The sequence below is a fragment of the Lissotriton helveticus genome, chromosome 1_1 (assembly GCF_964261635.1).
Source record: "Lissotriton helveticus chromosome 1_1, aLisHel1.1, whole genome shotgun sequence".
Lineage (NCBI taxonomy): Eukaryota > Metazoa > Chordata > Amphibia > Caudata > Salamandridae > Lissotriton > Lissotriton helveticus.
The window spans coordinates 574,266,188-574,287,375 of record NC_136057.1 but is presented as its reverse complement, the minus strand read 5'-3'; the positions used below and the strand labels follow the sequence as shown (position 1 = coordinate 574,287,375).

Sequence of the window (21,188 nt, the reverse complement as noted above, 5' to 3'; positions counted from 1 at the left end):
TCTAAGGTTCTTCGGTTCTTGGGCCCCTGATACTTTGGAACGTGGTACTTTATAATATTTACATTATTTTATTTCTCCCTCCTTTTACATTCCCTCATTTACACCGTTCGTTTTACCCATCCTTGGAAGTCAAGGTCTTCCTCTACGCGAGAGTTCATGGGTCAGTTGCGTACTTTGAAGGCGGAGTGTCGTGTTGTTGATCCGATCCGTCCTCCAGGGCTGGGTAACCATCTTCCTTTAACCTTAAAGAGAGAGCAGAGTAGGGTGCACAGAAAAAACTTTCCCACCGATCCCACATTTTTTTAAAATAAAGCATGCAATACCCGTCCATAGTTTCAAAGACTTTATTTTGCAAAATCATTTCAGCATATGGATTATGAGGGTGCGGTCGTATTTGGCCGGTCGTGGCAATGGCTAAAGTGCATACAGTGGGGGGTTTCGCTTGCAGCAATAAAAACATCGGAAAGTTTTACTCGTTCATTTGTAAGTAACTAAAACGTCTATTAATTGGCTGGGGGTTCGGGGGCATTTAATTTCATAATTCAGAAGCATAATCACAATAGTTGTAATCAGATTTCCTATATGCATACCGTACGTGTGCGTCGTAAATGAGGTTTACATCGGTTATAAAAATATAATACAGTGTACATTTGTAATCAACATTTGTAATGGGGATTCTTTCATACTGTTCGTCGAGTGAGTTCTCCTTGTCTTTTCTAGCCAAGTGTACAAAGGATCACAAAAAATCTCAGAACATCAAGTTTATATTAGTGCGAAGGAACACCACGAGGCGTTCGTAAGTTCCGATTGATACCGGCGCCATTTTGGGCGGGGCCGGCTCAGTCCGGAAGCAGCATCAGGGGAAATGTTTCTCATTACTGGCAGTTTGGACCAGAGTCCTTTTCGGCAGTTCTAGAATTCATGCTAACAGAAGGGGTGGCAATGTCATGTTTGTTTCGTTGGCGATCAAGGCAGCCGTCCCTTACCGGAAACCTGCAAAGGCCGAAGGTTCCGCCGGGGACCTTTGTATGATCTTCAAGGCTGCGGAGATGCTGTCGGAGATGGGGGCTCGTGCTCCAAGGGGCAAATGTTCGAGTTATATGGCTGGCCAAAGTTACTCTAGTGGCCGGGGCCCGCCTTCCAGCGGATCCAGACGCCATTTTGAGGCCCTACAGGGGCCACTCTCGTCGAGTTTGCAAGAGTGGAAGAGATCCTTCGGAGTGAAAGGAAGAGGTCCCTGTTTTGTGTAAGCGGGACGTTCAGCTGGGGTGCAGCTGTGATGCCCCCACCTGGGGGGGCGAGGGAGACTCGTTCACATCGTCTCCTTCTCCCGGTGCACTCCATGCCGCTCCTTTTCATCGCCCCGCATGAAGGTCTCTCCACATCCGGTGTTCCCCAAGTGCCACCATTGTACGTTCGGTGCTGCGCAAGTACTGGGGTGCCACCATTGTACGTTCGGTGCTGCGCAAGTACTGGGGTGCCACCATTGTACGTTCGGTGCTGTGGAAGTATTGGCACCATCGCCTGACTGGGGGTGTTCGGCGTCGGGCCGGGGGCTGGGAAACCTCCTATCGGTGGAGGTGGGAGAGGCTCGTCCGCGTCGCCTCTCCCTCCCAGCCCAACTTGGACAAATTGTTGTGGAGGTACGTGCAGGACATCCCGCCGTCCAGGACTGCTGCGGCTGTGACGGAAGAGAAAAGGAAGAGGTGCCTCGTTCTCCTCTGGACATGTGGCGGGACTACCTTAGTCTTTCCAGGCCCGTTGCGGCCGGCCAAGGAGACATGTGGCGGGACTACCTGCAAATGCCCAGGCTGCGGGCTCCTGCCTCTCCTCCGGCTCCCCCATACGTTAAGATTTCCTGACCAAGAGTTGGCGGCCGGGCTCGCCTTATATGGGTTGCCGTTGGTTGGGCGTAGCCGTAACCCTGCCCTACTTTGGAAGGTTCCAGAATGGGGGGGGGCGAATGTTCTGTTTGACTTTCATTTTCTACAGTTTATCGTTATTGTTCCTTGTTTGTTGTGTTAAATTAAAAGTTCAAGTTCATTAATGGTCTACGGATTTTGTTGTACCATTTCTTTCTTTCCAGGTTGCTTTTATGCTAAGTTTCTGCTAACAGAGGTCGAGTAACACGGAAACACGTGTAGAGGGATGACGCAGATTTGTACATTACATACACACAAACTCAGACGGGGGACAGTACAAGTACGACATACAAAGACCCAAGACAAATATAAAAACAGTTATTGGTCATAATTATCTCTTTCCGTCTGTGAATTTTAAACGAGGCTGGGTTCCCGTCTTGACATTGCCCGACCTAGGAGAACTTGAGCATGCCGCTGAGATTTTCCTGGCGAAATCTGTGCCATCGGGCATAATCAAACGTGGTAGTTCTGTCTGGTCTGTCTATGTAAGTCGGGTTCTTCTTTGTCTCGCGCCTTTTCTCGTACTGTCGGTCTGTCGTTCTTGTCGGCCCTTTGCCTTTACTCACGCTCAGTAGAGTCGGGCATTGGGCTTTCCAGTGTCCGACATACCTACAAAAAGCGCATTGGTCTGACCCTAAGTCTGGTCGTCCTTTGCATAGTGTCGGGGGATAAGTTGTGGGTAGCGGTGTCCTGGGGTTGTCCTGTCGGTATATTTCTCTACTTGGTTTGTCCTCGTCTTTTCTCTGTCGTTTCGTAGCCTCTCTGCGCCACATACCGAGACTGTCGAGCATAATTGGCGTTGTCTTATTATTTCGAAGGGCTATTTCTAACGTTTCTATTTTATCAAGGTCAAAGGATCCTGCCAGTGGCCACTGTTTGTCTTGACTCTCTTCGGTATACCTGTGCCATAATTTATTATAAGCTATGGTGACTAACCCATAGTTTATGAACATGTCCTTATTAGGGGTGCCTTCTAGTGGAGCTATATGGTCCACCTCTAACACCCGGTCCGGGCTAAACAGGCTATTTATCAGTGGGGAGAAGACAGACATGACGGCTCGTAACGAGGGACTAAAAAAGTCAGCACTGCCTATCTTATCACTAGGTGCAAAGACTAGACAGAATATTTCTATTCTACGTTGTTTGCAGGCAGTGAATACCTCATGGACCAAAAAACCAAAAGACCAATAAATAACAATGGGGAGAATGAGTAGGTCCGCAAAGATCTGCGTTACCTACCCTTTTCACTATCTGCAAAAAGGGTGGTCACTTCCCTGTTTGCAGACAGGGAATCTCCAGGAAACAATATTTTTGCGAACAACAGTTCAGTTTCAAGCAATTATTAAGTGGGGGAGAAAGAAAACAAGCACGGCTGCTACCCTACCTATCCTCCACTGCTTGCAAAGAGAGAGAGCCTGTTGTTTCTCTGTTTGCAGACAGTGAATCTCCAAATAAAAAAAATAAAAATAAAAAGAGCAATACTAGTATTTTTGAACAATCAAGCAATCAAACAAATTTTTTTCGCAACTTGTCGTGGCAACACGACCTTACCCGGACCATGTGGACAGTTTCTTGTCTTCCGAATCCAGCGCCCGATCGTCCTCTTTTTCTCGTATTTCTCACGACACTCCTGATGGTTCCCAGTCAGGACCGTAGATCACTCGAGAGAGGTCTGTTCGGAACTAGTGAAGTTCGGATGATCGGCTGCCAGACGAGGGTCTATTGGGCAAGAGCTCTCCCGATCGTTGCAGTCGTTCACTCTGTCGTCGGGACCTCTCCCACTGGATCCACGAGTCGCTGATGGGCCCCACGCTTGGGACGCCAATTGTAAAAAGTTCAATCGGGTCGGGGACAATCGATATTTGCCCGGCGGTAATGCCTCTGTGACCCTCTAGTTATTTAAATCAATGAAGAGGCAGGCGCTGGAGACTGGAAAGCAGGAAACAAGGTTTTTTATTCTCTCCGGAGGAGAACACAACGAAACGGACAGAAGGTATCGTTCTGAGGTGCTCTAACTGTATTCCTGAGGCCTGGCCTCTTATACCCACATTTATGACTTTACTGTAGATTACACATATATGTTAAAGCTTTGATGTACGGAAAAGACATTCTCGGAACTCCCCTTTGGGCCCGTTCCCACACACATTTACAGTTGAAGTCCCCACCCTAGTCACAACAGGTGACGAGCATCGCGCAGCTGGATAATCCGCCGATTCAGGGAATGTGGGGGGTTTGATCGGATCTCATGGGGTGGGGGCTTTGATCAACCTGGGGATCCTTTGATGGGGGAAGCTTTCTATTGCACGGGGAGGGGCAAGGGATGGTATCGGCAGAGCTGGGTGTCAGCCTGGGAACGGGGAAGACAAAACGGGCACACGGGGAAAAAAAGGGGTTTGCATCTAAGGGCCGGAGATCATGAAAGGGAAGCAGGGAGGTGTCGCGCTGGGAACAGGATGAAGGCCTGGGGCAGAGCAGCGCCGAAGAGGGGTTTATGACTCAAGGCAGGTGCAAGCAGGGGGTGGCCAGCGTGCAGGCTTGGTGAAGGCGAAGGGCTATGTCAGGGGCCAGCGGCATGCAAAAGGGTTCGGTCTGATCGGGGCATCTTAAAATGGCGGGCGCGCACGACAAAAGTGTGGCATTAGGGGAAGAGGCAAGATGGCGCAGATAATGTTCACCAAAACGTACTAATTTTCAACAGTTGTTGTTGCCCCTGCCTCTGCCCTTGGTGTTGTTGCCACGATAACCTCCTCTATTTTGCTTGGGGTAAGAGGATTGCGCCCCACCTTTATTGAATTGTGTTTGCTGGGACATTTGGCCTCTGGAAACACCCCTATTGTCTGAGCGACGAAAAGTGCTCCCCCGAAACTGTTGGGATTGGAGAGCGCCCATGGACTTCGCAGTCTCGGTATCCTTTTTTATTTTTTCCAAGGTGGTATCCACCTCTGGACCAAATAATCTGTCAGGGTTAACTGGCTGGTTGAGGATGGTAGTTTGGATCTCAGGCTTAAATCCGGAGATTCTGAGCCATGCTTGACGCCGTAACATCACGCTGGTGTTAATTGCCCTGGCCGCAGTGTCCGCAACGTCTAGTGCACACTTAATTGAAGCGTTGGAGATGAGTTCCCTTCCTGGATAAGCATCTCCGCAGCCTCCTTATATTGGTCGGGGAGATGTGGCAACAGGGTCTCTAGTGTGTCGTAGTGTGCCCTGTCGTACCGAGCCAAGAGTGCCTGCGTGTTAGAGATACGCCAGATATTGGCCGCTTGAGCTGCTACTCTCTTCCCCGATGAATCTAGCACTTTGGACTCTTTGTCCGGGGGAGGAGCTTTACCAGTGGTCTGCGAATTCGCCCTTTTGCGGGCATTAGAAACGACCAGGGAGTCCAATGGCAACTGGCCTTTAATGTAGGTGGGGTCGCCAGGTGCCGGTCGGTATTTTTTTTCAATTCTAGGGTTGACCACCCTTGCCCGTGTGGGCTCTTTGAAGATGTCCGCAGCATGTTTGAGGACCCCTTTGAGCATTGGGAGTGTTTTTACAGTCTTTTCAGCTGTTGAAAAAGTGTCAAAGAGGAAGTCCACCTCCACAGGGTCAGCATGCAGTTCAACGTCGTGGTTTTTTGCCGCCCTTTCAATTAAGGCATTGAATGCCGCAGAATCCTCAGTGGGAGAGGTTTTGACATTGTATATCTGAGGATCAAGGGCTGGTTGCTGATCCCCTTGGTCCCCTGTGTCCACCCATGCGTCCTGTTGTTCATCAGGATCTGTGTGGGCCGGGAAGCTGTATTCCTCGTCCTGATCCCCAGCATCCTCGGCATCCGAATAAGTTGGCGAGGGTGTGGCAACTCTCTGAGTCCGAGGAGTCAGTGGTTCGACCAAGACCGGTGAATCTGATGCAGGCTTTTTGCGCTTTAGAGGAATGGTGTATGACTCCAAAGGCGTTGTCGCAGTAATTTTCCGCTTGTAAAGCGTAAGCTTCCCAGTGTCGGCATCGATGAAACGTTCCGACTGTTCCTCCATCAATGGTGGTCGATGCGTCAAGCAGCACTCAGCAAGTTTGCTTCGGGCGCTGCCCGTGGTGCGAAGGCCTTAGGTGCCACCTTCGGCGGCAACGTGAAGAGGATTGGCGTCGATGACTTGGAGGTGGGGACCGACTGCTTCGGTGCGGAAGGTGTTTTGGGGTCCTCCGCCGAAGCCTTGTCCCTGATACGCTTCAGGGAGTCCGAGACCTGCTTCGTGAAGGAAGCGGACGGCTTCGTCGACACGACAGACGATCATGGTCCACCAACATGTGAAGATTCGAGCGTCGATGCCTTGGGCTGTTCGGTCCGAGGCTTGATTGTGTCGGCGGCCTGGGCAACCGCTTTTGGGGCACCAGGCTTCGGCTCGATGCCCTTGCTGGTCTTCGGCTCGACGCCTTTTGCGGCCTTCGGCTCTACGCCTTTGCTTGGCTCCGGCTCGACGCCCGTCTTGGACTTCGGCTCGACGCCCTTGCTTGACTGTGTCTCGACGGCCTTCTTGCACTTCTGCTCGACGCCCTTGGTCTGCTTTGGCTGGACGGATTTTACCGACTTCGCCGGGTCAACAGGCTTTTTCGGCCTGGGCTGTTCCGACACCCCGGAGGACGAGGCTGTGGACCGTGGAGCAGAAGGTTTCGGTTTCGAAAGCGACTGAACCACTTTAGGTAGTGTGGACACCGAAGGTTTCACTTTCGGTTTCGTTTTCGGTAATGGCGGCTCTGTTGAAGTGTCCGTAGCCGGGCCGGGAGGCGGGGCCGTGGATTTCGATAGAAGGTCTTGGGTAAGGCCGATAGGCGATCCCTCGACCTGAGCCTTCGTAAGAGTTCGAACGGGACATAGCTCGTCCTCTGAGCTATCTTCCATGGCCCCATAGGCCTCATCGTCGTCTCCTACCTCGTCGACGACTTCTTCTACGGGTAGGCCTTCGACATCCACTTGATAGTCGTAGTCGATTTCCTCTGCCGGAGGTGAAATCTGCAGTTGAACGTCGTGTTCGTCTGCTTCCTCGCTGTCGAAGATGTCCACCGGTGCTGGGGCCGACTGCCGGGCCTCCATGCGCGCCACGCGCCAAAGCCGAATCGTCTTCTTCGAACGAAACCGTGAACAAGCCATACAGTTGGCTTCATCGTGGTCCGGCGACAGGCACTTGTTGCACACCGGGTGGACGTCGATGTGTGGGTACTTCTATCCACACACGGGACACTTCTTGAACGGGCTCCGTTCCATGTCGCGTCGTCAAGGGTCTTGCTGCGCCGACCGGGCCTCGATCACCAAAGAGCCACGCGACTCCCTGGATGTCAAACTCGGGAAGCGAGTCCGAACAGAACCGGGCACCGAACGCAAACAATACCGACGATAGGAGAAAAAGGTCTTTTGGCCTCGAGAATATTGTCGATTCCGAGCTGGAGAGAACGAAAGTACATCCGAACCCAATGGCGGAAAAAAACAATCTGGGGATGGAGTCGATGCCCATGCGCACTGTAGTCCAGGGGAGGAGCCACCTATCTCGTGATACTTCGAAGACTCTTAAAGGACAACAATGTGCAATCATCCGGGCCCAACACTAGGCGGCGATCTATGCTACAGATATGAATTCAGCAGCCCACATGCCTCGAACACTACATTTGCACCTCTGTATCCACGCTATTCCAGTTTAATCCAAAAAATTAACAATAAAGTAACTATCGTGCACCGTTTGCCTTATTCGTGGCTCTTTCTATGTCCTATTGTAAAACACTTCTCCGTACGTTTGAAATACATGAGCATCGCCAAACAGGGAATGCTGGAGCCGTTCCCTGAATCTCAGTTAGATAAACATATACATCAGTCAAGGCTCTTTGATTGGGAAGCAAGGGGTTAGCTGAATTTTGCCACAAAGACAAACATCACTTGATAGACTTTCAGGTAGTGTGGTTTCTGCAGTCTACGGTTTAAATAAAAACTTCAACAACACTGGAGAATTCATTTAAAGAGAAGGCGAGTCTTGGCTGCTGCGATGCATAATTTAGCTACACATCATGATAAAGGTCCTTTAAGGGGTGATTGTCTATGCTCGATGCATGGGCAGCATGGCTCCTAAACAGGCCCTACAAAAGGAAGCATGACTATGGTTCATGAAGGGCACACTTTCATTTAATAACATACATCACTGGACAGGACAGGGGGGGGCGAAGTGATGTTTCTATTGCAGCGTTTAGCTGAAGCACACGAACACATTTCAAGACATACTCTTTAAAAGGAACAATGAAGGTACATCACAGATGGCAGTGCTTGTTGAAAACACATGGAGGGCTCCTGACATCTTTAAAATGGAAGCATGGGGGTGCTTACCGCCTTGCACAATTTAGCTAACCTCTGAAAAAATGAAACAAGTCATGCAAGCATAAGGTGGGGTGTTGATCGTATATTTCACAGTTTAGAGAATAAATCAGCATAATGAGACGGACAATTTAAATGGAAGGGTGAACGTGTATTGTGCCATGCAGAGAACACCCTAACACGTGAACATCAGCAAACAGACCCTTTAGGCGAAATACGGAGGCGGTTTCGACTTTGCACAACTTAGTCAAAAATCTGAAAATCTGTTGACACACCCTTTAATGGAACGGCGTTGCGATACTTAGCAAGTACCATAACATTAGTCTCTAGACAGGTCCTTCAAATGGAAGCATGTTTGCTGCACTTGGACTGCACAGATAACGTAAACACAGAACCAGCAGACCTCCCTTTGTGAAGAAGGTTTGAAGTTGCCCACGATTTCAGAGTTTATCAAAACTGCAAGAGCACAGACAGTCAGGGGAAGCGCAGAAACGAATCTTGGATTACACAGTTCATCAAAACACACATGACCATCAGCACACAGCGCGTTTGTGGACAGTTTAGTTAGTTAACGGACGGTAATGGTATGCCATTAGAGAGGAAGAAAGATGTGCCTCTTTAGCACACATATGGAGACCACTTGGAAAGCCCTCCCAAACTGTGTTTATCTCAAACGTGATTTTCTAACCAGGGTGCACAGCAGTGAAACTAAACCGCATACAACTCACTAGAACGGTCCTTTAAAAGTAAGCATGTAGTCTGTCATATGCATTTCACAAAGGACCCAAAAAAAATGACAATCACTAGACACGTACTGTAATACAAAGCGCAGCACAGAGGAGAGCCGGATTGCACTCCTTAACCAACAACATAAAATTTACTATTCAAGGGGAATTGATAACTGCAATCAATGATGTTAGATTCTAATGTAAACATAACTACACAGATTCTTGGGAGGAACCAATGAGGTGGTTTCCTGTCTCCTTTTGTCTTAAACCATGGGGATTTTTAGACATGCTCTTTACGGTACAGTTAATTGGAAACAAGATCACAGACAAGCAGACACGTAAAAATAAAGCACGCCTGCGGTCCGTGCAGTGTATCAAAAACCAGTGAACTTCGGAATACAGAACCTTCACCAAAAACAAGGTTCGGGAGTTGCCAATTTAACCAAAGATTTAAACATCCAATAGACAACGAGCACACCTAAGGGGAAAGGGTGTTCCATCATTGCAGTGTCTGTGTGCGAAACAGTTCTCGGAGGCGACGCTGCAGCCTCTAGTCGGTGGAACGCCGCTGTGTGCAAGGCAGTGTTATTTTTCATTATGTCTCAAGCGCCACATGCCTGCATGGCTCTGTCTGGCCCCGGGCTGATACGGTCTGGCGAAGCCTGGCTCTGAGCTGGCTGCAGATGGCTCGCCGCAGAATCTCTATGTTCCCTTTGAAGGCTGGTCGGGTATTGCAAACCACCTCGGGCTAGTCAAGCGGACTGCGCGTAGTACAGTGCCGAGAGGGTGCCTGGATTTTGTCGCGAGGATGTCTGCCCAGATAAACGACGTATTCACTGCATTTATAGGATGCAGGAAAACGATAGGACAGGCGGTAGGTAACAATAGCTCTGAAGTATCTTTGGGCTAGCTGTACATTGGTCGGCAGCTGCCTGCACCAGAATGTACTCTACACTGCATCCCAAGGTGTCCCTTAAAGCAGAGGGGAAGGACTGCCCCTCCTGTATTCTTTTGCAATGGTTGGAGAAAACCCCATGCCCCCTCCTTCCCCTGACAAAATCAGAGCAAGAGAGCAAATCACCGGGGCTGCGTGGGACTTACCTGCACCCGCTGGAGGGCGGGGCGGAGGCTGGTTGTCCCGGGAACAGCTGGTCGCACTGGAACGGCTGAACCGCGTGGAGCTGAACGGGCAGCTCCAGGCGCCGAGATTGTAGTGCGCATACTCCAAAGCTCGGCGGACGAAAAGTAGGGTTTCCGGCTCACTGCGCATGCCCTGAGGCAGGCTTTCTCTGTGTTCACAGAGAGCTTCCGGCTCTCTGCGCATGCTCCCGTGCTTATTTCGCAATGATTTATGCAATGGCATCCCGAGGGATGCTGCCAAAAGGTGGACTTTGTTTTGAAGACCCTGCTTCTCCAGGGGCTTACTCTAGGCAAAGAACAAAGAAAGGTGAGACAAGGGAAATATATGTTGATGAAGAACGACGCCACAGCTAATAATATACATATATTAAAGCATCACAGAACAGTAATTAATATACGGACAGCGGGAGGGGGGACGGGCACACGGACAGCGGGAGGGGGGACGGGCACACGGACAGCGGGAGAGGGGGAGCGGGAACGTGCTCACGGACAGCGGGAGGGGGGCAGGAACGGACAGCGGGACATCGCGCAACCCACCCCTGCAAAGTACACTTCCGAAATGGCGAAAACAAAGCTTTAAAAAAAAAAAACACGCCCACAGCCGCATGACATGGGCAAAAGCCTAAAATTCTCGGGAACGCCCACGAATCTGCTCCGGCTATGACGGACAGATCTCTGTTCCAATGGCTAGCCTCCATTTATGGAGCTAGCCAATGAAACAGAGAGGCGGTGACCAAGCCACAATACTGTTCTCATTAGATTTCGCCTGCGCGAAACGCTACTTGCGCAGCTTTCGACAGGCGAAACCTAAAAAGGCACCAAGACATTCAGTTTTCACGAACACTCTTCAGACATGAATGCAGACCGCAAGATAGCTTTACCTTCACTTTGGATCTTAGAAGTGCATTGGTAACGCGCTCCTACCTTTAAGGTAACATAACTGTTTCTAGGATTGATCATTTCCAAACTGTAAGGGATGTGGGTTCTAACTGCAAAACCTCCCCGTTTTTTCACTTTTTAGACTGCTGATTAAAGATGACTTCTCTGACAGTGGAGTCTCACTCAGTATAAAGGTAAGTAAACATTAACTATGAGCTTCAAACTCCAATACCCACCTTTTAACAGAAGGAGAGTGGTCTGTGGACAGCTGAGGTACGGAACTATGAGCAGGTTAACGTGTGTACACATGAAAACAGAACGAGGAAGACTGATAGCTCCCTGGCAGTTGTGGCCCCATCTATTATGCTAAAACGGAACTGGATATGAAAATGAATAATACCTTTCTTTTTGGTACAGGCTATTCAGAAGTGTTACACTTTATGCACTTTGTTTAAGTATATTAAAATGTAACTCTTAATTGTCACATTACAAGGACTGGAATTGTGGCCTTATATCTATTGTATTTTTCTGAGTCCAGAACAAAGTTTGTTTGTTTATCACAGCTGGATTATTTAAAGCATTCTCCTCTGATCCAGCCAGTAATTACATTTACTATTTTAGTTGGATGGCTTAGTGGAGTTAATTACTGTTCCTACTATATGGTGGAACAAATGCCCCAATTGAACAATTGGCCAATTCCAGGAAAAATATGTTTCTCCTGCTGGAAGGGTTGTGCATTCCTGCACTGTTGCCATCAGCCACTTGTTACTTAGGGCTGGAGAATCTCCCAGCCTAAACAGGGAGAAGACAGATTTTGCCTCTGGTACTGATCAGTTAAACCCTTTGCAGTTTGGAGGAAGAAGAAGGTAGGCCTGCACAAGCAGAGACAGGCTGAGAGAGATTATGTGTTTTGGATTTTAGAGAAGTAGAGGAATTATGTGGCCTCACAACAGAAAACCAGAGAAGGGTGTATAAGAGGGAAGGCCCAGCGCCAACATAGTGAAGCTGATGTTGCCAGGAGAAGGCAGCAATAGGGCAGAGGCTGTAAGGGGCTGAAGACATCCTCCCCACCCTCCTTGTACTGGTTCCTTGAAGAAGTCCAAGCAGCAAAATACTCCAAAAAGGTCTGAAATTGGTCCACTGGAGACCCCCTCAAACCAGATTCCTCACACAGATGTACTGTTGAGAGGTTGTTTAAAAAAAAAAGCATCTAAAGAATTGCCATTCGTGTGTAAAAAAAATCATGTACAAAATGAGATGCTTAAAAAACATCTTCGGTGCTGGCTGCTTCCCAATGTGAGCTCACAAGTAAAATGCTGATAATGTCATTGCATAATGCTTCAAACACCCAATGACAAGTCTGTGGGCTAAACAAAGAGGTAAATGACACTGAAAACAAAGTCCAAGGCTAAAAGGGTCTGTCTCAGACTTCACTCGTTGTATGCTAACTGTGGGCTAAACCAGAATTCAAATGACACTTCATCCTGAGCAAAGGCTGAAGGTGGCTGACCCAAAGCTCATGCAAAGCAAAAAGGGTACAGCTGTTGTTGCCATGAGGAGGAAGCAATAGTGCAGAGACGGAAGGACTGAGGGCATCGACCTTAGCTGTTGGTAACAGTGGTTGGGGAAGGTACCTTGGAGCAAATTACTCCAAAAGCCTTTGACACCAGTCCAGCAGCAACTACCCCCCATATTGAATTTCTCACATAGATGTACTGTTTGATGCTGTTAACAGTACAAGCATCAGCAGTATTTTCAACCCAACAAATAAGCAATCTTTTCCAAAAATGGCACCCATTCCCTGGAAATACTGATGTGGAAGAAGTAAAGATGTAGAGGACATCTTGGAGACAGAGATGCCCAATGATTATGTAATGGGACATGGGGTGAACTCTCAACCACAAAGGATCCGAATCAAAGACCAGTGCCAGCTGTTACTGGAAACAGTTGCTCATCGATGGTACAGCATCCGACGAGGCCATTGGCAAAGGCCAGTAAGCAGGCCGGCTCGGTGACGGTGTGGTCAGATGCTGAGCAGAGTCAATACGTGTTGTTGTTCAGTCGGAGCAAAGTTGAAGATTTGTAGCATGACCTCTTAAAGACTGCTCTTTGTACTGGAATTGACATAGGCCCTATCTTTACCTCAGTGTAATGCCCTGTGTTCAATAGGTATGGCCAAACATGGGGACTGTGCTCACTGTGCTGCTGCACCTGACTGAACTGCCCCGGTTAGGGCGACACAGGTCTTTGATTGCTTGTGTTCTGGTTCAGAGAGAGACCTCCCTGGCAGTTTTGGCTGGACTGTTCCTATAGATGCAGACCAAGGTCGTTTTGCATATGGCTTGGTCTGATCTGAGGTGGCATGGTGGGCAAAACAAATTATTGACTGGGGTGTATTACCAATGGCTTACATTAATTCAAGCATTTCACCCATCACTTTTTTGTTTACTTCAATGCGATGCTCCCAGTGCGGCAGGTATGGCCAGATGTGCGTCCTTTGCTCATTGTGCTACTGGAGCGAAGATGTACACAACTGAAAAGCCCCAAATAGGACCAAAACAGTTTGGATTGCTTGTGTTCTGGTATACAGAGAGGGACTGGCTTGGTAGTTCAGGTTGGACTGCTCCTATTAGAGCAGGACAAAGGCTGATTTGCTTATGGCTAGGTTTAATACGTGATGGCATGGTGGGCGAAAGAAAAGAAAACAAGAACTGGGATGTGGCCTGAGTAATTGCCAGTGACTTGCATTAATTCAAGCATTCCATACATTCCTTTTTTCTTTTACTCTGGTGAACTTAGGGTGCATCGGCTTCAGATTTGGAATGAACTCCGAAGAGGAAGACTGAGATGGAGCTGGGTACCATGAATACCAAGTAGGTGGCACACTCTGCAAATGGGAGTGTCTCGTAGTCGAAGGTTTTGCTTATGGTTCTTGTGCTTTTACATACGCTTCGATTTACTTGAAGAGTGCGATCAGATTGGACTGTATTTCTTGTGTTCGGACAATAATAGTTTGACCTCAAAATCCATTGCCTTTTGTTACATCAGAGCGCACTGGTCGCAGGATCTGTTTTGATCACAGGGACCACAGACAAATACTGTGCAGGTCTGTGACCAAAATCTGTTTCTTATATACATGGTACAGTTTGAAGCCTGTGGTCTTCGGTGGCGATATCCATGTTTTACAATGCCTGATTAATTTATATGAAATATAAAAATTGTTTCAAAGAAATGGTTGAAATTGGTCCGAAAGGAGATCCACATCTGTGCCAAGGATACAGAAAATAGGAACTTCAAACTTCAGGGGTGGTGCCTACATGTGGCTCTGTATTATGTCATATACCTGGTGGATGGAGTGAACCTACAGACACACAGGGGTTATTGCAAGAGTTTCTGGATTCAATATGGCACTTGGGGAGATTTAAATGGAGAAGAATCTGTAGGGAGATGTATCCATCAGATATGCTCTGCAGAGTGGTTTGTTACAGTATTCAGGGTGCAATGCAATATCGTTGCGATGCTGTCACTAGGATGCAGAGTAGAAGGGTTTATATCCCTATGATACAGTTCAGTTGATGGGTTACTGTCTTTAGGATTCAGTGTACAATGGACGGATGGAATTCACTGGATATATTTAATGTACAGTAGTTTAGTGTAGTGTAGTGTAGTGTAGTGTGGGTTAGGGTCCTTAGAATTCAGTGCAGTAGGATGAGGTAATGTTCCAAAGATTCAGTGCAGCGGGATTAGTGGTCTAAGGATGTAGAAACCAAAAAGAAGTAAATCCTGCAACTATTTACAAACACATTTGAATACCATCTAATTTGTGGAACAGGCAATGAGAACGTTTTTGCCAGATCTAGAAAGGTAGCTGCAAAGAGAGGCATTCCTATTTTTGCTTTCCTGCACAATTTGATACTATAAAAAGGGTGGTTGCTCTGTTGAATTACACCTTATCTTATGAGGGTTTTCAAGACTCACTGAAGATGTTCTAGTGTTTCCTTGAAAAAGATATAGATCAATGTTGGAACCTGGGATGACAGGTCACCTAGGGTAGCCTGGCCTAGGAGTAAGCCACGCAATTCTAGAGGCACAAGTGTGAAGGTTGCAAACCACCCAGCAGTAAATCTACGCAATAACACATAAAAAGGACGCTACACCAATTTGTTAGGAGAATAAGTACTTGTTTATAAAAATAATCTCTTTGCTCTCTTGGCACTAAAGTTCACAGTTCAATTTAATGCGTTCTGTCAGGAAGAGAACCAGTACATTTAAAATGGCCAATCAATGTCAAAAACACAGTACTATTAAATTATCATCACATTACATTTAGATGACTTGAAATCAGTAACACTACCTTCAGAGAGGTTAACTTATTTCAGTATCTATCATTACCATTACATTTAGTCAGATCTCAACATTTACCAGATTTGACTTCAATGAGGAATTCCAGTTTAACCAGAAGTTTAGTTAGAGATCAGCAATCTCCATGAGGAATTTATTCCTTCACTTAACCAGCAGATTTCTTGGTATTACTCCCCAATCTGTATTAAACGGGGATGAAAACGACCAGTGCCAAATTTACTCCACGGTAGGCGCTAGCGCCGCTTCCCCCTGCAGTTCACCTCCTTACTTGTGATTGAATATGCTGGAATTGTCTTGCGCCAGGCTCAACAGGGGGAACAGCAGACGAAGAGGCCGGGGAACCGAGGCTGGAGAGGCTCTCACGCCTCAGAAGGCTCCACTATGCTCACTCCCCCGCTCGGGCCGACTCCTCAGTGAGGCACTCGAGCGGAAGACAACCAAGGCAGACACCACGATGCTTCCCCGGCCCCTACCGGGCCTCTAAACACTCCCTCCCTGCTCGGGCCAGCTCCTCAGTGTGGCGCTCGAGCAGGAGGAAAAGGGCAGATAACTCGGCAAGCTGTGGAAGCCCCCGGCGCCTCTCCTCGGCGCTGGATACCAAAGACACTCCTCCAGTGGGCATGCGCGGTAGCGCTCGAGCTGGTGCCGCCTCCCGCTGCGCCCGCTCGAAGGAAGGACGCTTCGCTCCCGGGCCTGCTTACTTCTTTGCCCCTCCTTCCGGGGATAACAGCGTCGGACTGGGCATGCGCGAAGGCGCCTTCACTTTCCCCTGACAACGCGTCTGAAGCGCGGTAGGCGCCCCCGGGGTCCCGCTCACGAAGGGGAGCCTCGCAAGGCTTCTCAGGCTCAGTGGATCCCGGGGAGGCGCTGTCACAGTGCGCGATCAGTGCCCCAGGAGTCCCGCTCACAGCCGAGGCGGCGCTGCCTCAGGGAAACCGGCACCCTTCACCACTTGCCAGTTCGCCAGGAAATCCAGGGATCGGCCGACTGCATGTCCGGCTAGGACCTTTCAGGACACAAGGGCACAAGCCTTCCCCGACACCCAGGAAGGTAGGAAACAGCGCTGGTTCGATTTTCACCTCAGCTCCCACTTCCCAACTCTACAAGGTCCTTTTACCATTCAATACTGAATGGAGGTTGGTGTCTAGGGATGAGGGTTATTCTTCCTGAGTCCCTGTCACTGGGCAGAGGACTGCGCTCCGCAGCGCCACAGTCGCCTTCTCCTGTTCCCACCCCACTATTTTCAAGCTAGGGGTTAGTCAGGCGCCCAGGGTCTCCCTTAAACATCCACAGCGGGGACAAGACAAGGATCCCAAAGGAGGAGTAGAGAAGTGGATTAATTAGGCTGCTTCCCAGACCAGGAGATCAACCCTCGCACTAGTCTCCCCCCACCTTCCAAGATAGCCTGTCCTCCAGCTGACTCTCTCAGGTAGACAAAATGGCTGCCCCGCATTCCGCCTTATATAGGCTGTCCCTCAGTGGTCCAGAATGGACCAGAAGGTTCTGGAACGCCCCATACTAGTCTATGGGCAAGTTCTGGGTGTGGCAGTTAGGGCAGTTGGAAGCCACCATTTTGTGGTTCCAACTTTTCCTGTCAGAACAGGCCTCTGGGCCTGAGGTGAAAAACTATGAGGGGGGAAAGAACACCTATCCCCTTGACCAACACCTAGAAAAAGCTAGTGGACACAAAAATTATTAAGGGTATGAGGGGCAGAAAGGGGACAAAATAAATAATAAATTGGAGGGACTACGCAAAAAAAACCAGACAGGTCTAACAATCGATGTATAAAGCTTCCACAGATAAGGAACCTCAATATTATTTGTTTTAAAAAACATCTTTTTATTAACAATGCTCACGAGACCATACAGTCCAAAATAGTTCCAACAGTCCATACTTGGAGATACCACAGAAATCAGCAGTAAAACAATCATGAGGGAACAAGGACAATCAGTAACCCCCCATCCCACCAACTTCTATATGTCCACCCCAGATTCTCTGTATTTCGGCCAGGGTGCCCACAGAACCTCAATATTATTACCAAGCTATTCCTCCACTATACTCTCGATTAGGCCGTCAATACATGCACCTACAGACAATAACAATAAAACAACAGTGAAAGAATGACACATCTTTTCAAATTGAGGCTACTAAATTTCTTTTGGAAAGGCTTGTGTAATGAGTAAAATGAGCATGCAGATTACCTGTTGCCACAGTGAACTATGTTCCCAAGATGCAGTGCAGATATCTCCTGCAGCATAGACATCAGGCAGCGAGGTCCGCATATGATCGTCTACCTTCAGACCACCATCTACAGCGACATCGAACTAAAATAGGACACAGATAAAAAGAACCTTAGGCAACCAGTTGTTTGAACAGTAACATATAATCTAAAGATGTGATTAAGGAAATAACAATTTAGATTTTTCGGCCAATCCACCCACTGGCCTGCCCCCACACAAGGTTGCATGAGCTACTTTGGAAAAAAAAACGTAATGTATTACAGTTCACTGAAGGAGTGGGCCGAAATCCTCACAGGCGATACCAGAGCGTGCAACTCTCACAGGAAACACTTACATCGTAAGCTTGCTCCTTTAGGGGGTTCAAAAGGTTACTGAATCATGAAGTCCACTTCCTTTTTCACACGAGGCTAAAGAATGTTGGCAGACTAATTCGTTTAATAAACAATGGAAAAGTGAAATGTGTCGGTGCTTTCACGAGCTTAGATTTATCTGCTGTTAGGACTTGATAAGAAGTATATGAAGGGCTGATATATCTTCACCTGTAGAACAGCAGTGATAAGAGGTTGTACTTTCTTTTTCACTATGTTATTAAAGGAAGCTTTTGTAACAAAAAACGTTCCCCCTGTGGGTACAGATGCATAAATCTATAGCACAAACAATTCAAACAAGCATTTGCAGTGCAATCGGTCTCGCCTTTGGGACCTTATATGTATTGCTATACAGCACATAGCCTGGGTGATGAAACAACTACTGTCCTTTAACATGGCGGGAAAGTAAGCACCAAACTGCGTGACACCCCAGGTATGAGAACACATAGAGAGAAATATTGCCTTTTAGTAGGAAATCGTATAGTCCAAAGCTCTGCTTTTATTATAAAAACATGGTGCTCGGTGGCCATATCACTGAGAATACAATATTTGAAAAAAATATTACTGTTTATAGGTGCTCGTGGAAGGAAATGTATATGGACTGGAATCTAGAGAACGCTAAAGTAATTCTGGTATTTTACTGACCTCTGTTGGTCGTTTTCTATCAAACAAAATAGAGGCAGTTGAACAGAAAAAAGGTCCTAAGCGGAAATAGGCAAGTCCTAGAGCTGATCTCCAGAGCCCTCAAAGTACATACACATATAAGTATATACTAAAGTATATACAGAAGAGGTCTCAAATGCTCGACCTAAAAACTTAGCTGATTCTGCTGCAGCTTTGAATACATATGCAGAAGGGGAGGGATACTTAGGGACCGTACATGCCAGCACTATTGAAATTGGGGCGGTTTTGTAAGCCAAAGAGTAGAAATAAATCAAAGTGACTTTTGGTTCAAGGAGTCAATGTAATACTGACCTGCACTACAACATCACAGAGTGTGAAGCACTGGCTTTTGTTTGAGCAGCAGAACATTTTGGAACATATATCTGTGGAACAAGATTCTTGTTATGTTATGATAATAAATCACTTCAGCCTTTGAGTGAGAGGGGCACGGAGAAGGCATATTTGAGATTAGTTAGATTACTGTCCCAACAACGTGAGTTTAATTTTGAGGTGATGTGTATTCTGGGGCAAAGACAGGGTGAGGGCTGATATTGTGTCCAGCTGATCAATTATACACGTGTGTTTTTTCAGACAGAGCCAAATGACAGCCAATATTCGCTTTGAAAAAGTCCGTAGATGCTAACAGTATTTAAAAACATTAGCCAAACCACCGATACTATTTCAGAAAATGTTTTGTGCATAAGTGAAATCACCCCTTTTTGTCCTACATAAACGTTTGCCGTGTCAGCTACTCAAGGATATGCTCTTCACCTTTGGGGGTCAGGTTTGTTTTGTGTAAATGTCTCCAGTGTTCATTAATGTGAAATCAGGGGAAGAGCTCCTTTCCAAAAAAAGCATTCAATTTGCTTAAGATACAACAGCAGTGATGACACTGAGGACCAAGCACGGAGAGGAAGAGGGGCGCACCCATTGACTCACCTTCTTTCGCTGAAGTGCTTCGGAGGTCTCCAGGTTTATGGAAAGCGATCCTTGCATATGGACTCAGGGCCTCGGTGGAGCTTGCCGCGCAGGGCGTTCTAGAGGTCTTGGGGTGCAGAGGGTACTGCTCCCGGCCCAGGTGCAAGTCTATACATTTCAGAGGGGTGTCCCCAGGAGGATCCTTTGGCGGGCTCACAAGCTGTGGCGCTTGCCATCCTTGGCGCAGGGCAGTGTGGCGGGTGCGCGGGCGCTACTGGGGGTGCTGGAGAAAGTTTCAGAGCTGTGCCGCTACCGACCCAGCTGGTCCACCCGTACTGTCCTGGCATTGCCGGGATTTAGGCTGACCCTGGTGAAGGCGCAGAGGCCAAAGCTCTGGCTTGGCAGCGGGGCAGGAGCGGCGAGACCTGGATGGTCCTGGAGGGCTGCAGGTTTGTGAAAGAGCAGGTTCTTAGAACCTCTTCCGAAAGCCATATCGATATAAATGCTGTGCACCCGGGCTCCGGATAGCCATTGTTGGAACTTGGTACTCTGGCTTTGTCCGAGGAGAGGCAGGTAGGCCTGGGCAGGCGGGTGGCTGTCTGCGCTGGAGGGTTTGACTTGCTTGTTTGGCCCTGGCCACCTAGGATGCCGCTGCTGGCGGAGGACAACGAGTCTTCGTCACTAGGGTGGTGCAGATGCTTGAAGGAGCGCTGCAGGGAGTAGTAGGCGCAAGCGGGCTGAGTGGCCACCTCTGCTGGCAAGTAGCTGTTTGACGGCGTGCCAGTGCTAGAACCGCTGGCTGGAGTCATGTTCATATAGTCTCTGCAGGGCAGCTTGCCATCGCCGCTTTACAATGACAGTTGGGCACAGCAGCAATCGGGGGGAGCAACTGTCAGTAGGAGACCTCATCATGTAGCCGCTGGGGTCCTTGCAAGGCGTCAGGATCTATTGTGGGACAGACATGCTAGTGGGGCTCATGGGCATATATTAGCTGGGGATCCACCCCTGGACTCATGGGCATGTATCTGTTGTCCTGCGGCTGTTCTGCGGGTTAACAGTGCGTGGGCAGGAAGGTAGGAGGCCAGCAGGGTTGTGCCATGGCATTGTAGTCCTTGGTGCAGGCCAGGCAAGGGGGTCGCTGTCGGTCGGCGGGAGGCGGTGGGGAGGTGCCGGTCGAGTGTGTCCGCTTCGGATCCTGTGCTTGCGTGGGTCGGCAAAGCGGTTGGACCCCACAGCCCATTCAGATGTAGGCCAGCACGTCGGCGGGTGGAGTGTGGCTGGGGGTAGTCCGGTGTCACTCTCCGAAAAGAACCCCTGAAGTCGCGAGGGCTGGATCCATATATGACGGCGGTCACTGGGGTAGCCGGACACCGAGGTGCTGGAGCTCTTGGTGCAGAGCCCGTCTGACGTGGAGCCGTGGCCGCAGGTGCTGCAAGCTGGATGCAGCCGAGGGAGAGCTGCTGCAGGCTGACGCTGGGATGGAGGGGCTGTGGCTGAGGGGCGGGTGCAGGCGCTGCGGGCTGTGCCACTATTTTGTCCAGCATGCGTACAATGTAAGGCATTGTGCGCATGTGAGACAAAGATTGTGAATCCATCCACCAATCACACAACCAGGCATTGAAAATTCCATAGG

The 21,188-nt window shown here is 48.6% G+C and overlaps 1 protein-coding gene across 3 annotated transcripts in view; it reads right to left on the bottom strand.

Annotated features, from left to right (window-relative positions):
• The window catches only part of PYROXD1 (pyridine nucleotide-disulphide oxidoreductase domain 1), a 328,561-nt gene that overhangs the window by 58,080 nt on the left and 249,293 nt on the right, over positions 1-21,188 (bottom strand). For all 3 annotated transcript variants that reach the window (XM_078674061.1, XM_078674062.1, XM_078674063.1), the window contains exon 10: positions 17,568-17,690. In XM_078674061.1, coding sequence (XP_078530187.1) covers positions 17,568-17,690 — 123 coding nt within the window. The remainder of the gene's footprint in view (positions 1-17,567; positions 17,691-21,188) is intronic.